General features: G+C 39.4%; 1 protein-coding gene across 1 annotated transcript in view; it reads left to right on the top strand.

Moving 5' to 3' along the window:
- The window catches only part of ATP8B4 (ATPase phospholipid transporting 8B4 (putative)), a 240,815-nt gene that overhangs the window by 205,475 nt on the left and 18,052 nt on the right, over window positions 1–17,288 (top strand). Inside the window, exons 22-23 of the mRNA XM_023509982.1 lie at window positions 1,811–1,994; window positions 2,538–2,761. Coding sequence (XP_023365750.1) covers window positions 1,811–1,994; window positions 2,538–2,761 — 408 coding nt within the window. The remainder of the gene's footprint in view (window positions 1–1,810; window positions 1,995–2,537; window positions 2,762–17,288) is intronic.

Genomic DNA, 17,288 nt, shown 5'->3' with positions numbered 1-17,288 from the left:
TGAAAATTGTAAGCCCGTTGGCTGGAACTTGGAGCTGGTGGCCTCCAAGGTGTCCAGGGGCCACCATATGGAAAGGGTGTCTAGTGAGTGGTACTTTGACTTTCTCTCAGGCTCAAAGAAGACAGTGTGTGGTGGAGGTAGAGTGCTCAGGTGATAATTTATCCTATTTTCTGTCTCTAAATGTGTTAACAGAAGGAATAAGACAGATGCTCCTCAAAAACCCTTTCAGCTTCAAAGCCTTCACCTTCAAAGCTCATGAAACTATGAAGTGTCATTTTTCATTTAAGGAGAACTGATCGTGTTTCTGCTAATATGGTCAGAAGCTTTTTTTTTTTAAATCATGATTCCAATTTGCTTGAATCCTGATGCTTTGCAGAATATCATCAGGCCCTTTTTTCCCCTCAGAGTCTGAACATAGTTTTTTATTTGTTGTTGATGATGATGATGATGAGAGAGAAAGAGAGAGAAAGAAAAATAAAAAAAAGCAGCCAGTTACATGCTTTCTCTTTCAGAAAAGGTGATAATATTTGAGAATGCTGACTCACAATTTCCTGTAGGAATTATAGGCCTGGGCATGAGAATTTTCTACACCACAGTTACGTTTTCATGTTCATCTACCCATCCGTCTCTTCATATCATTAGCATTTATTATGCATTCTAGAGTTGGAGAGGAAGGATGTGAATAGAACATGGTCCTTGTTTTAAGGATTACTGCCTAGGGTCACACACTAGTACAGTCACACAGTAGTATGACAAATAACAGAAGAAGGATGAACACAATACTTTGAGAGCACAGGGGAGACGTATTTATCTGCTTATGGGAAAATCTAAGAAGACTTCTTGGAGGAGGTGATGCTTTCAAGTAGAGGTGATAGCAAGTACGAAGGCACGAAAGCAAGAAAGAACCTGTTAAATCATAGGGAAGAAGCAATTTTCCATGGTAGAAATAAAGTGTAGACTGAAAGGTGATGGGAGAAGAAAAACTCAAAAGGATTGTAGGGGTAGAGTGTGCTGGGCTATGAATGTGTTACAAAGGATTCACTCAGAGACACCGGTGACTCAGAATTTAAGGGAATTTCTGTTTTCTCTTACGGTGTTTATCAAAGAATGTACAGGGAAATGTTTTCTGGAAAAAATTTGCACAGTTACTGAGTAAAGACAACACTTTCTTTTCTAGTACTTTCTTGGCATACCTAAAGACGCTTATGCGTTTAGATAGCAGCAAGGGTGGAAATAGCTGGAGAACCCTGTCTGAGTACAGATTGCATTCCACTGTGTCGCACCAGCCTCTCTTGGTTTCCATCACTGTGTTTTTTAAGGGCTAATCTCCAGATCACCTGCTTTTCAAATTGCCTACACAATCACAAAAAGCCCACTAAATATACAAAACAATAAGGCAAAGGAAACAAAAAGCCCCTCACCGAGAACAAACAAATCACCATCATTTGTAGTTCTTTCTCAACTTGGTGACAGCCAATAGTTTCCATCTTTTGCTTTCACTAATGTTAGTGGTTTCTAGAACTTTTCTAGCATTTAACTCCACCTCTCCAGTGTAGCACGATACGGCATTAAGGGAGGCCCGCAAAGTGCAGCATCTTATTTTAATTTTAAAATTCCTCAGCTCTTACTAGGGGCTCATACCCATTTCCTTAGTTTTTGTTGCCTGTGTAAACCTGACTCAGCAATGACCGGATATGAATGAAGTGGTTTAGAAAAGACATCTGCTGAGAAACAAGACATTTGCTTCCCAAATGATGACTCTCCTTTATTGTTCCCTACTCTTCTCTGGATTTTGTCTTTAATAACGTAGGCCCATGCACTAGAAAGTGATGTGAAGAATGACCTCCTGGAACTTGCCTGCATGTGTAAGACTGTGGTTTGCTGCAGAGTCACCCCACTTCAGAAAGCCCAAGTAGTAGAGCTGGTGAAGACACACAGAAATGCTGTCACTTTGGCCATTGGTGATGGAGCCAATGACGTCAGCATGATTAAAAGTAAGAGGGTATTCACTCCATGGGGCCTGCGACACACATGGAGTTCTCAGTTCCAGCATTTGGCAATGTGTATTCTCTAGATCACCTTAAAATTTATTTTTGCCATGATTCTGAATGAATGATACTTTCTGGATCCAATGCTTCCACCCTTTTTAGCATTTATAACAACCTCTTTGTCTTTAAAACAATCCTTGGAGTATTTCGAGGTTAGAAAAGAATGTTGGTCACTTTGTACCATTTGGGGAAGGAATAGCTACAAGGTAGAGAAAAGAACACCAGACCCACGTTTGTAACATACAACTTTTAACTCCAAATTTTCCACGTTTAAGTTATAAAACCTTGTGTAATTTATTGATCCTTTCTGAGCCTGAGTTTCTCTTTTGTAAAAGTAGGATATATGCCTATCATGAGTGTTTCATGAAACAATATATGTGAAAAATTAGGATCGGAATGACTGTAAGTTTTTCATAAATGAAAAACATAAAGGAAGAATGCCAGCTTCCCCAAACAGCTGGAGTGACAGTGTTCCTCTTTCCTTTGCAGGTGCTCACATTGGCGTTGGCATCAGCGGCCAAGAAGGTCTGCAAGCCGTCTTAGCCAGTGACTATTCATTTGCACAGTTTAGATATCTCCAAAGGCTTCTCCTTGTCCATGGAAGATGGTCCTATTTCCGAATGTGCAAATTCTTATGCTATTTCTTCTATAAGAATTTTGCATTTACACTTGTACATTTCTGGTTTGCTTTCTTCTGTGGTTTCTCAGCCCAGGTTGGTAAAAAGCATGTTTCTTTCTTTTACAAGAGTCCCTGAATTATAAATGTTTCTTGTTCATGGCTCTTTACTAATAAACAGAATACAGGTCTGGTATAAGGGACAGTATCACAGTTATATAATTTATAGTTGACTTGAGCATTGAACCCAGGAAGAATGTATATTTAGTTAAAATTTAATTTATTTATTTTCTTTTTTATGTAGTAACTGGCAAGTATTTCTTCCTATTTATTTTTTGGATTTTTTTATCAAATGTTTTGGTGTGATGAGAGGTAAAAGCTTGATGTGGAGTTTTAATTCAGAACAGAAATCTGAGAAACACTGACAATAAATGTTGAAGTATCTTTATGGAGGAGATGGTCACTTACCCAACATGTCATGCATCTGGGCTGACAGTAAATGTATTTTAAATCAGGGAGAAATAATTGGTACTCCAACATAAAGCTTTTTTGACAGCAATGCATCAGTTAAAAATTGATCTATAGATAACGTGGAACAAGGAAGTACATTTAGGAAATTCATAAATTAGGATTCTATTTCTAAATCTATTAATATCCATTTTATAGGACAGTTACTTAACTCCACATCATGGATATCAGAAAAGTTTTGACTTTAGGTATCAACTATGAAATGTAAAACCTGGAGCATTTAAACATACTTATGAACAAAATTCTTACTAAAACCTTCCATGTAGATATGGTGTTGATATTTTGAGCAATGACAACTAAAGAAAAAGATTTTTCTTGAGAATGAAATGGTGACCATAACTCTTATAGATTTCTCTAATTGTTCTTGGCTCCTTTAGGTTTTAATCAATGACTTTGAGTTCAATGATATTCTTGAGGCTAATTTTTTCAATCATTTTATTTCAAAAGGATTGAATATGAATTAAGTCTTGGCATTTTATTTCCTCTGTAATGTGCTAAGGAAGGGCATGGTGGCTCACACATATATTCCTAGTACTTTAGCCAAGGTGGGAGGAATGCTTGAGGCCAGGAGTTTGAGACTATCCTGAGCAATATAGCAAGACCCTAGCTCTACAAAAGAATTAAAAAAAAATTGTCTAGGTGTGGTGTTATGCACCTGCAGTCCCAGCTACTCGGGAGGCTGAGGCAGGCGGATCACTTGAGCCCAGGAGTTTGAGATTGCAGTGAGCTATCATGACACCCCTGCACTCTAGCCCAGGCAATAGAATGAGACCTTGTCTGGGGGGAAAAAAGTCGTGAGAGAGATTAGTGAATCCTTTTTGTAATGAAAATGTATTTTGAACATTTCCCCCTTTTTCTGGGAAGTTGATATTTCTTAAAGTGAGGCACCCCTATACCCATTCTGAATTTTCTCTTTTTAGGCTAACATGCCCAAAATTAAAAGCAGACTATGTTGATATTTTTGACCTTATTGATATTCTCATAACAGTTGAAGTAAAGCAGAGATTTGATTTTAGCTACTGAGAGATAGAAGTTTTCTTAGTGCTACTTCAGAGCAGGCGTGGGGGTGGGGATAGTTAACTGCTCATACTGTATTCCAGGATAGTATTTTGCATATTGATATTGTTACTGCTTTCTAGAGTTATACTTTTAATGGATAAGCATAAATAAAAGAATTAAAATATTTAGATAGATAATGCCTTAGTACCACTCATGTATAATGCACATCCTTATTTTTTCTTCAAAAATTTGGGCAAAAAAGTACACACTGTACACTATAGGCAAAATATGGTGATTTCACCTTTGTCCAGCAAAGACAAGCATGGGGATGTGGCTTGTGCCTTCCTAGTTTGGTGACTTAGCCCCCCTCCACATAAGATCAAAGTGAACCTATTTGTTAAGGGGTGTTTGTAAGAGATCTGATTTTCATATTCCAAAGATTTAAAGTGGAATAGTTACAGAATTATGAAGGGATAGCCTAACCTTTATTTAAATCTCTTGAGACACAGTGGAGTGGTTAATGATTTATATTTACAGACACATCAAGCTTTTGTGGGAAGGTTTACCGCCAAGTTGTCTTTGTCAAAACTGTGAAGTTGAAACTAGTGTTCAATGACCTCCTTTACATTTAGACTACTTTCTGCTTTGCTTTTGGAGTCTGATAAAATTGGTTAGAGTCAAATGTTAAGCAACTTTATTTTCAATCCCTTCTCCAGTATTTAATGATAAAAGAAAACTGCAAGGGAGAATAATAATTGCTCCAAAGACATGATTATCTGAGGGTTGAACCTGGCTGTAAGTCACACCACTTGTGTATAATTAGGTTTCCGAAACTTAGCATGTTTCTTTTCTGTGTTCCTTTCTTTTCTCTTCTTTTGTTTTTTACACAGAAAACTCTAGTTGGTTGCACAATCTTAATTTCGAACCAATGACAGTCCTGAGTGACTATTTGTGTTCTTCCCTCTGCTGGTGAATTGGGCTGGACCAGTGGTTCTCAAGCTTCAGTGTGCATGGGAATCACCTGAAGGGCTTCTTAAAGCACAGCGCACTGGGCCCCAGACCCAGATTCTGATTTAGGGGGTCTGAGTAAAGCTTAGACATTTGCAGTTTTTGGCCAGGGGGCTGGGTTTGAACCCGCCACCTTTGGCATGTGGGGCCAGCGCCCTACTCCTTTGAGCCACAGGTGCTGCCTCATTTTGCAGCATTTGCATTTTTAACAAGATCCCTGGAGTAGCTGATGTTGCCGGTTGGGGACCATACTGTGAGAACCACTGGGCTGGAAAGACTTGAAGAATAATCCCAAATTCTGTTTCCTTGAACTCAGAGCACAGAGTGATATCCAAGCTTCTGACTTTTTGTTTTAACACTGGGCCCTATTCATCTTTTTCAAGATGGAAAGGGTCAGTGTAGCAAACAGCTGATCCACTTAAATTGGATTTTTCCAGAGAGTTTAAAGGCCCTTTACCCCTTCTGCCAAGCCACCGTTCCTGACAGGAATTATAACCACACTAAGACAGGGCCAGGAGAAAAAGGGATGTCTGTTTCGGGGCATAGGATTGCTTTCAGTCAGTCTTTTATGTTCTTATGTAGCTTAACCATAAGCTCCTGGAGTAGTGGTTCTCAGCCTGTGGGTCACGATCCACGGGAACATATTAAAGGGCCGCAGTGTTAGGAAGGTTGAGAACCACTGTGCTGGAGGAAAAGAAGGCTCATGTAAACCATCTGCACATGTATAATAAAATCTTGAATGGCACCTGGCATATGGAACGTACTCCAGTCATTTCATATTGTTGGGCGTTTCTAGAGCCCTTTCTCCAGTCTCAGGCAAGTGCCACAGGAAGAACCATTCCTACCTTCCTATAGTCAGTCACTTCACACAATTGCCACTTATTCTACCTGCACCAAGGACCATTCCTGTAAGGTTGCAGATCCAGCCTATGAAAATGTGTGCAGCCTAGCTGATACTGTGGCACAAGGGTTCAGAGTCTAAAAATCCAAATGTAGTTGTGGCACTGATTCCAGAATGCAGAATGATATTTTTTCAGATGAATTAATCTTCATATGACACGAAAATTAACTAGGCCACAAGGGATACCTTTCTTAATTATTTATATATTACTTCATTCTAGGAAATACAAAAAGTAGATGCCTAGGTTTTTGCTTGCCTCTGGGCTGATTTAAACAGAGAAGGACATATCCTTTTTAGGCAGAGGAGCAAACACCACCTAAAACCAGTGGGCTTCTGAGTGGGAGTCTTGGATTCATATCTGTTTTGCCCCAATTTCTATGATGATCTGATTAAATTGAGACCCAAACTTATACTGGAAAGGGTCCTTTCATGTCACTATTTAAGGTTTTAATTCATTTAATAAATATTCACTAAGCCCTTGGCACATGTCAGGCTGTGATGCCTGCTGGAACTTAAATCCTGGGTTTGGGAAGGGATATCTGAAAGGTATGTTCTTGGTGGGAATGGCAAAGTGTGATCTCACAACATGGTCTTAGCTCTTCATGTTGTGGAGGAGTTAAGGTTCTATTTTCAGACTTTTCAGAGAAGTAGCTAGGCTTGTCAAGAGAGTGGCCAGTAGTGATTGATTATCATTTGTTGGAGAGGAGAGGACAGCCAGTCGGAGACAGTCCCCATATAATGGCATCAATACTGTGGTGTCAGCTTCTTTATAGACTGATGATATTGTTGACACCAACAAGTAGGGATTAAAAACAAATTGTAACTATAGCTAACACTTAAATACCACTCCCTATATTTCAGGCATTCTCTAAATGCTTTCCCTGTATTAGCTCAATACTTAACACTAATCATATGAAATAGATTTTATAAGGATGATCTACCTCAGCTTTTTGAAAAAAATGATTTAAAAAATTTTAGTTGTGGTAAAAACCACACAATATACAATTTACCAATTCAACTATTTTAAGTGCACACTTCCATAGTGTTAAGTGTATTCACAATGTTGTGCAGTAGATGCCCAGAAATTTTTCATTCTTTAAAACCAACTCCTCACTTCCCCACTTCAGCGCCTGCCAATCACCCTCTTACTTTCTCTTTCCTTGAGTTTTGTGACTTTAGATACCTCATATCAATGAAATCGTGTGTAGTATTTGTCTTCCTGTGATTGGCTTATTTCACTTAGCATAATATCCTCAAGGTTCATCCTCATTGTAGCATGTGACATGATTTCCTTTCTTTTTTAAGACTGGATAACATTCTGTTGTATATATATACAACATTTTGTTTATCCATTCATCCATCAGTGATGGAAAATTTGGGTTGTTCTCACCTCTTGGTCTACATCAGCTTTTTGCTTGATATTTTACAAACAATATTTGGGAATTCCACTCTTCAAAATATTATATTCCCTCCCACCCTCACCTCCCTACTTTCTCTCCCCAGGCTTGACAATTCACTATTCACATTAATCTGTTAAAAACTCTGACAAGTCCAAAGGTAAAGACATTCTACAGTATTTAATTGATTCCAAGATGCATACATATTTTTTTCACATTTGACGTCTCTGAAATTGAAATGTGTGTTCACAATCAAAAGTATATTATTTTCTCATTATCCTCAAAGTTTCTGCCAGATTATAGAAATATTTATACGTGACTATATCTTAACTTTTATATAACTGAGATTGTTCTTTTTTATCTTTCTTATTAAAAAAGTACAACTTACCACATTTTGAGAAACCCCTCTTGATTTATACTCTTCAAAGATGTTATTTTCCAAAAAAAAATGTTATTTTCCTTAATGACATTCTGAAATATAGCTTTATTATAAATTATTCAATTGTTTTGATTTTATGGATTTTCAGGATGTTATCATTTAAAATTTATTTTTAAAATTTTTAAAATTTCAGAATATAGGGGTACAAATGTTTTGAGTACATACTTTGGTTTTGTATAGATGGAGTCAAAGTTGTAAGTGTGGTTTTCAACCAGATAGTGTGCACTGTAGCAAACGTGGGAATTTACCCATCCCTTCCCCCAGCTTGATTTCCACTGAGTTTTACTTCCATTTGTGCATTTAAGTGCTAATCAATTAGTTCCAATTTGGTATTGAGCCCATGTGTTTGTTTCTCCATTCTTGTGATGATTCACTTAGAAGAATCCAGTTCCATCTAGGTTGTCAGAAAAGATACTAGATCACCATTTTTCTTTATGGCTGAGTGGTGCTCCATAGTCTGCGTATGCTATATTTTATTATTCCATTCAGGACTGATGAGCCCTTGGGTTGCTTCCATGTATTTGTAATTGTAAATTGTGCTGCTATGAGAATCTGTGGGCAGGTGCCATTTTTATGAAATGACGTGTTTTCCTTTGGGTATATACCCAGTAGTGGGATTGTTAGGTATGGCAGCAGTAGGCCTACTGCAGTTCTTTGTGGTCCATACAGTTTTCCATAGAGGTTCTACTAGTTTTCAGTCCCACCCACTGCATATGAGAGTTCCTTTCTCTCTGCAACCAGGCCAGCATCTGTTTGGGGACTTTTTCATATGAGCCATTCTCATTGGAGTTAGGTGCTTTTGATTTGCATTTCCCTAATGATTAGAAATATGGAACATTTTTCCATGAGTTTACTGGCTATTAGTATATTTTCATTTTTAATTTCATAATTCCTTCCTTCCCCATCTGTTAGTCACATGACATCATCAAATTGCTACGAGGAATTTTGTTTGTCATCTTGGGAATAGAAGACAAAATAATAAACAGGACAAGTCCCTACTTACCTACAACTAGTTTTCATGTTGGAAAATAAAGAAATGCATAAAAAAGTCTAACAGAAATATGGTAATTAAAGTTATTGCAAGAGCATGGGGAAAGGAGGATCTGGGGTGACTTCGGGGCCTCAGTCTGTAACTGAGTAAAGTAATATTTTCAGAATTAAGTGGATGTTGGAAAGCCTGAAAGTATAGCTCCTAGATGAGCTTTAGATCTGGTTTCTGTATAGGTGTGAGACCCTGGAAGAAAATCCCTCTGCTCATACACTGTCCAGCTGACTTGCAGTTAGTTGTAATCCCCCTCTAATTCCTAAAATTCTGTTTAGCATCAACTCCTTCAGAAATACCTTTTAAAAACTGAATGGCATTGTGTTGTGTACAGCAAGAAGCGTGTTTCCAAACAGGTGTTTTACAACTATAAAGATGGCAACTGGTGTTTCTCTGCCATGCTCCACATGTGAGTGGCCTGGCGTGTTAGTGGTGCTGAAAACTGGCTATGAGGGTGATTCAGATGTGGAATTGGGATTTTCTTTTCCATCCTCTGTTTTTCACTGGACAGGCCTGATTAGCAACAGGTTCAAACTGAAAAAATATTTTGGCTTTTGTCTTAGCCCTGTTTTTCTAAGGAAAATATGCCGTAAATGAGGCAAGTGAAAAGAAAACAACATATTTAGAGAGTGCTGGTCTACAAAGAATGGGAGTTTTTGAATGGGGGGCATTTTCACAGTCACGCTCCCACCCAGTAAGATCATTGGGTGGCTCTGGCCTCCAAAGCCATGTGCGTGTTGGGTGATGAGCCTTTCTTAGCCCCTAAAGCCAATTATTAGATAGCTGTTTACTTCTCATCTTTTAGAAAGTCAGCCATCTCAGGTTTTCCTATCTCCTGCCATTGCTCTCCTAAATTGTTTCAATGGAGTCAAAAGTTCCATGGTGAAATGAGGCCAGTAAAAAAAAAACTGCCTGGCAGGTTCAGTAATGGTAGGCATCCTTTCAGAGGTTGTTCCTGGGTAGACCTAATCTTGAGTGATTTTCTCTGTCCAGTCCTGGCATAAGTGAGATTCACACGTAACATTCTCCAGGAAGGACTTATATCTTTGATTGTTCATTCATTTAACAATAACAAACTGAATGCCAGGTTAGGGCCAGGTGCTCTGATGGCCTCCAGGGACACCAGAGTGAATTGGAGGAATGTAGCTCCTGCCCTCAGGGAGCTTACAGTGTGGGAATGGTTTTATTTTCATAAATGTGAAACTAATGTTGAAAAGCTTCATGGTCAACTTGCTGTTATTTCTCTACCACGAGTGTTTTTGAAGTAAATTTGTCATGGATGAGCCATGTCTTGGGGCCAACCTTGTCAAATCCCAGCATGACTCATAAGCACCTAAATGTTCTTCCCTGCACCTCTCAACAGATTGCTTTGAAATAATCCACTCTGTAGCTGAAAACAACTGACCAAATGTAAACAGATTGTGTTTTTTTAGGCACAATGTTGACTTTCAAAAACACCAGTTTAATTACTTAGTGAAACGACATGTGCTATTTCTGTGCTGCATTGGCCTGTCTTTTGGACCTGGTGAATTTTTTCCAGACTGTTCTTCTCTGAAGATAGCTCCTGTAGATTCCATCCTGGTAGGTGGGCTGGGGCAGATGTGCAGGCTCATCTAGCTGTGGTATGCGAGGCTTCAAGAGTACGCAGTGGGGACCATTCGTGGCCTGGGGATGGGGCACACAGAGCCCCTCAGATGAGTGGTGATGTGCTTTGTTTATGGACTTCTGTCTAACTTCAGTACCTTGCCTCTGTTGTGACTGGTTTGGAACACATTAGTGGAGAATCTGCTAGGGAGGGAACCAGACTCCCTTTTGCTTACTTTGCTAGGTAGACCTTCCTGGGAGAAACAATGAGGACAAAGAACAAAAAGTGCACATCTTGTCAAAACTGAGAATCTTTGCTCTGACAGGGGAATTAGAGACAGTGTGCCCTGTCTCTTCTTTTTTAGGGGAGAAGCCTGAATGCCCCAAGGGCTGAGGATCAATGGTGGGCAAGGTTGGGACTGGACCCCAAGTCTGCTGACTCCACCTCCATGCTCAGTTTATCATAAACTTGGAATACCCAATGCCTGGGGCCTTATATTTCATTTCATTTATTTATTTATTTTTGAGACAGAGTCTCACTCTGTCCCCCTGTGTAGAGTGCTGTGGCATCATCATAGCTTACAGACACCTCAAACTTTTGGGCTCACGCAGTCCTCCTGCTTCAGCCTCCTGAGTAGCTGAGATTACAGGCACCTGCCATGATGCCTGGCTAGTGTTTTCTATTTTTAGCAGAGATGGATGTCATTGCTGTTGCTCAGGCTGGTCTTGAACTCATGAGTTTGGCCAGTCCACCCATTTTGGCCTCTCAAGTGCTAGGACTATGAGTGTGAGCCACCGTGCCCTGCCACTGTTTTTTAAAAATCATATGGAAGCTTGAGGCCACCTTTTGCTGTAGCAAACTCTTCAACTGAACTTCCAGAGAGAGAAATTAAATACAGGGTGTTCAGAAAGTTCATGGGCAATTTACTAGGTTAAACTATTTTAAATTGCACATGAACTTTATGTCCACCTCATAGAATCTATCTTAATGAGATTTCCAACTGGAGTTCTAGACCAGAGGGGTTTGGATAAAGGAGACTACATCTCTAAGCTGAATTATGGGTCCTTCTTAATGACATGTCATTTTCCAGTCTATTTCAGAAACCTACATGATTTTTTATGAAGTCCACCATGGATTAGTGTTCATTATTTATACCTGTAACTTATTTTAAAAGCGTCCTATCCCCTCAGGATTTTTCATAAAAATGAACGGTCCCCCACTAGAGATAGGGCCAAAAAATAACAAATTGGTTGAGGTCCTATTTAGAAAACTCATGCTTAAAACTATGCAACCACTGGCACTGTGTACTTGTGAGATGATATTATCTGATGACAATTTATCATTGTCAGTGAGATACAGAGCTGTGTATGTTGTGTGTTTTTTTCCTTCATTTCTGCTGTGATATGGAAGCAATTATTTTGTCAAGGCTTGAAAAACTTTAGTTCTGTCAAACAATATAAGAAAACTCACAATGAAAAGTTTGGAAAGTGATGTGAAGGAGTGGGACTAATCTCTAGGCTTTGATGACTTCATGGATCTGGTTACCTGTGAGCCCATCTCCTCCCAGCAGAGCAGCTCCTCTCCCCCTTGCCTCCAGATGTGCTCTGTGGCAAGTTTGGAGTGGGTGGGGTGGGTGCTGAGGCTCCGGTCATTCCTCCTGGATGCTGCTAGTGGTTTCTGCTAATTACGCAAATCGATAACAGATGTGCTGAGGCTGAGCACCTCGTATTTATTCTGCAATGTGTTTTCTTTAAATGACAAATGTTTTTTAAGGCCAATAAAAAGGTCATTATATAGTTTTTCTCTGTGACTGGTAGCAAAAGGGGGATACACCAAAGAGGTAGTTAGCTCATCTTGTTATTTGACCAAGGGGCTAGGGGCTAGGCCAATGGTCTCAGAGCAGAAAGCCCTTTGCAGTTGTTTACGAATCTTACTATGGTTTATTTAAATGTGCTATTCTATAAATTACGGATTCGGGGCTTCCCAAGCTGTTTTTAGATTGTAACTTGTAGCTGGAGTATTTTTACTCTGGCATGGTTGATAAGGCTGATAAATTCCTCCCACAAAGAAGGGAGCAAGGAGAAGCTTTTCTTGAACAGGAAAACAGTGAAGTTGGAAAAATGAACATTCCTGCCTCGTTTTTTTCCTGGTGTGTGAAAAGACAAGTACAGGGTCTTAGGGGCACCTTGTAGGAGCATGGCTGTTCTCTCTGATTCAGGATCTTGGAGATGGGGACAGACATTTTGGAAGTAGAAGTGGCATAGTTGTCCTAGGAGTAGGGGGCCCTAGGGCAAATATATTTTTGGGCTGCCCTTGTTTACATAAACAATTTGAGTCATCCAAAAATCAGAATGTCAGCCCAGAGTGGGGGTCAGGGGAGAGGTGGTAGAGGGCCCTGAGAATGCCTGGAAAGGAGAGGCAAGGACAGGCTTGTGTGCCCCCCCAGACTGTCCCAGTCACCAGAGAGAGGGGCCTTATACATTTTCTAGGGGGATCTAAGAACTGTAAGGAAAAGTGGGGTATTTGCTAGGATAACTCTTTGAGTAGACGGAGATCTCTTGCAAGGGAGGAAACCTGTTATAGAAGAAATACTCCTTGTAGCTTTAATTTCTGTGAAAGGCCCTGTAGTCTAAACTGCAAAGCCAATGCCCGCAACTGGGAAAGGAGGTTTCTAAGGTGAAGGATTCAGGTTAACACATTTTGGTAAAGCCCAAGATAAGAAAAGAATCAGAGTTAATGTTGATTTATATAATTATGTATTCATGAAGAAAATGCTTAATAATTCAGGATATTCATTTTTCTTTAAATCTCGTTCTAATTTTCCATTGTTCTCATGAATATAGTATTTTATTGTACTTGTAGCAATAGACACTTATAGTTAGTTCTTTTAATAAAACATGATTAGTGGGAAATGTACCTTTTATTTACCCATTAAATACATCGCGTGAAGCTTGGATTCTTATATGCTCCTCCCTCCCTCCTTTCTTCCTACTATAATACGGTGCTCACTTACTGAGATGTGGTACTGGTATCTGCCTTATCTCATTGACTACTCACAGCTTCCCTATAATCTGCATTTTATAGTCAAGGAAACCAAGACCCAGAGAGCTTGAATAGCTCATTAAGTTTGTATGTTCTGTCTGCTGACTCCCTTACCCTTAAATCACCAGCTTCCTTTTATCAAGTACTTATGACATGACTGGCACTGTTAGGTTCTTGGACCCCACAGATGAGTAGATCATATAACCTGCTCTCAAGGAGCTCACAGTCTAGTAGAGTGGGCCTGGGAACCAGCACATAAATGTAAGGTAGAGGGTGTCATGGAACTACTACGGAATGGCTTGAAACCCAACTCTGGGGGGTGGGAGTGGACAGGGCTCTGAAGACCTTCCTAGAAGACCTGCACCCTCTGCCTCCCATGAGGCTGACCCTTCAAGGATCAGTGAAGCAGAGGATGGTCACCCCAGCAGAGAGGCAACAGGAGAGTCCCAGAGTGGAGAATGGCATGGGCAGGGGGATGTGGGAGTGATTTGATGTGGAGTATTAGAGAAAGGGAGAAGTCTCAGATTTCTGACTTGGCTGCCGGGGTGGATGTGGTGGCATCAGAAACTGGGCACAGTAAACACAGCAGGTGGGCCTGGTTGAGGGGGTTGTGAGGGTGAGCTCAGGTCTTGACATAGTAAGTGTAAGGGATTCTGTGGCACATCCACAGGGACATGCCCAGTAGGAGTTTAAATATGTAACATTTATGAAAGCTGCAAGATAATTCAACAAATAGTTAATAGAGTACTTACCATTGGCTAGATACTGCTCTAGGCCTTGGATTTAGAGTTGAAATATGATTCTGTTTTCATGGACATTATATTCTAGTGGGATAATGACAGATAATAAAGAAATAAATCAGTAAGATAGTTTTAGGATTTTTATTAAGAACTGGGTAATGTAAAAATGTCTCATTGAGAGGGTCACATTGTGGTGACCTGCATGTTTAAAAGGAGCCTTCCATATGAGTGCCTTGGGTAAAGTATTCCAGGTGGAGGGCACAGCAAGTATAAAGGTCTTTAGGCTGGTAAGTGAAGCTGTGGCTCAGTGAGTGAAGCTAGAATGGAGTTGAAGAGGCAGGCACAGGCTGGAGAAGGACTTTTAGGCCAAGATGAAGAGAGACTCTAGATTTATTCCAGGTAAAAAGGGAAGCCATCAGAGAGTTTTAACCTGGGTAAAGGGTAATGTAATTTTAAGTGACAAATACGCATATAAAATTATATTTAGTGTATGTTTTCAACTATGTAAAACAAAGTGAGGTAAAAGGCCTGCAAGGAAACTTGCCAAATGATACCACTGATTGAAAGAGGAGGTTTCATATAGTCGTCAGTGTTGTGGACAGTAAGGTTCAGTAAGGTTGCTTTTGACACTTGGTTGGCCAGCAGTTCTCAAACTTCACAATCGCAGGACCCTATCTGCCAATATTTATCATCTTAGAAATAAAAATGAAGAAAAACATTGACATGTTCTTCTGTTAATTTGCTAAAAATAATGAACCCATGACATGTTTACAAAAATAACATATATTTAAGAAAAATGATTATATCATCCAAAATGAAAAAAATGTGAATGAGTGCCATTGTTTTATGCTTTTATGAAACTATTTTGCATAATGGAAGACAGCTGGGTTCTCATATCCTCTGTTGCATTTAGTCATTGTGATATCATAAGTCAGACACTCATGAGAGAATGAGGTAAAAGTACAAATAAATAACTTCTTAGTGTTATTGCGAAAATAGTTTTGACACTGTGAATCCCCCCAAAATTCCCTGCATGACATTTAGATAACCTTTATATTTGAGGTATGACATTGGGTAATATCCTAACCTTGATGGGCCTTCGTTTTCCCATTTGTAAACTGGGGACTATTAATAGTACTTAACCCTACGTGTACACCATGGAATACTATGCAGCCCTAAAGAAGGATGGAGACTTTATCTCCTTCATGTTTATATGGATGGAATTGGAAAATGTTCTTCTTAGCAAAGTATCTCAAGAATGGAAGAAAAAGTATCCAATGTACACAGCCCTACTTTGAAACTAATTCATAGCTTTTATAGGAATGTCATAACCTAATTATAGCCTTAGAATATGGGAAGGGGGTGGAGAGTGGGGCGAGGGGGGGTGGATGAGGGGAAGGAGGATGATTGGTGGGGTCACCTCTATGGTTTATCTTACAAGGATACAAGTGAATCTTTCTAAAAACAGAGTATGAATGTTTTAACTCAATAACTAAGAAAATGGCATAAAGGTTACATTAACCAGTTTGATGAGAGTATTTCAAAATATATATGAAAATAGCACACTGTACCCCATGATTGCATTAATGTACACAGTTATGCTATAAGAAATAAAAAAAATAGTACTTAACCCATAGGTTTGTTAAAATTTAGTGAGCTAATATATATAAAGCACTTACAATGGCACATAGTAGGTATTTAGTGAATGTCAGCTATTTTCCCTTCCTTTTGTAATTGCAATTCTGAGTGGCAGCAAACACTCCTTTAAGAAATGGCAGAAACTTATAGAAACTTTATTCCAACTGATTTTCCCCTCTTGCCCTCTCTGCCCCAGTTGTGAAATGAAGCTTCCCATCTCCTTGCCAGTTGACAAACGCTGCTGTCAAACAATTGTAGGTCTTAATTCCAGCCGGTTTGTGGTGATGAGGCTGCTTTACGCAGACTTAACCAGCTACTCAGTTTACTATGCTATCCTTCCTCGGATTCTTTCTTTCTTCCTGATACCTGAAGTCATCTTTTTTCATGAGTGGAAGTTGGGTGGTAAATGATGGGAAGGATGAAGAAGTGATTTCACAGCACCAGGCTCTGCCCAGGGCTACCAGGCCTGAGGTTAACTACTGTCCCCTCTTTTGATTTCCATACTGCAATTGTGAAACAGATCGATATATACTTGAGGAGAGTTAGATGCCATCATCAAAGGGTTGAGGATTGATGTCAGCTGCTCTGCTTTATTATTATTTTTTAAAGATGGGAGTGAGTGTAATTCTCAATCTTGGCTTCACACTGGAATTACCTGGGAAAAGTTTAAAACTACCAATACTTAGATTTCACTCCCAGGGGTGGGGAGTTAATCACCTGGGGTATGCCATGCATAGGCATCAAGATTTTGCCTCCAAAGTCTCACCAGGCTGAGACTATGAAATAAGGTCACATTTTTAACTTGTTATTATTGTTTGTAAAATATAACAAATCTACAAAAAAGCACATATTTCACAAATGTCAGCTTGACAAGTTGTTGCAAAATGAACACTCATATACTGTGATCCAGCACAAGCAAATGGGACATTGCCAAACACCCGAGGGTGGCTTTTTCCAGTCATGTTTCTTTTCCAACCCTCTAGAGGTAACCATCACCTTGACATTTGATTGTCCCTCTTTTTGCTTTGTTTTACAATGTTACCATATAAGGAGGAATCCCTAAACAACATAGACGAGATCTGCAAGCCTTTGAACTTTATTTAAATGAAGTCATAGAGTGTTTGGCTTCCTTTGCTCGATATTGTATGCATTTTTTATTCAGTTGTTTTTGGATATAGCTGTAGTTCCTTGCTTTTCATTATTTCATAATCTCAGTGTACCTCAGGGTCTTTCTCCATTCATGATGGATATTTTGGTTGTTTTTGGTTCGGGACTGTTACAATCAATGCTGCTCTGAGTATTTTT

The sequence above is a fragment of the Otolemur garnettii genome, unplaced genomic scaffold, assembly GCF_000181295.1.
Source record: "Otolemur garnettii isolate 467f Iridium unplaced genomic scaffold, OtoGar3 scaffold00011, whole genome shotgun sequence".
Taxonomy (NCBI): domain Eukaryota; kingdom Metazoa; phylum Chordata; class Mammalia; order Primates; family Galagidae; genus Otolemur; species Otolemur garnettii.
Note: the sequence above shows the minus strand (reverse complement) of the source record. Positions and strands in the feature narration are given on the sequence as shown.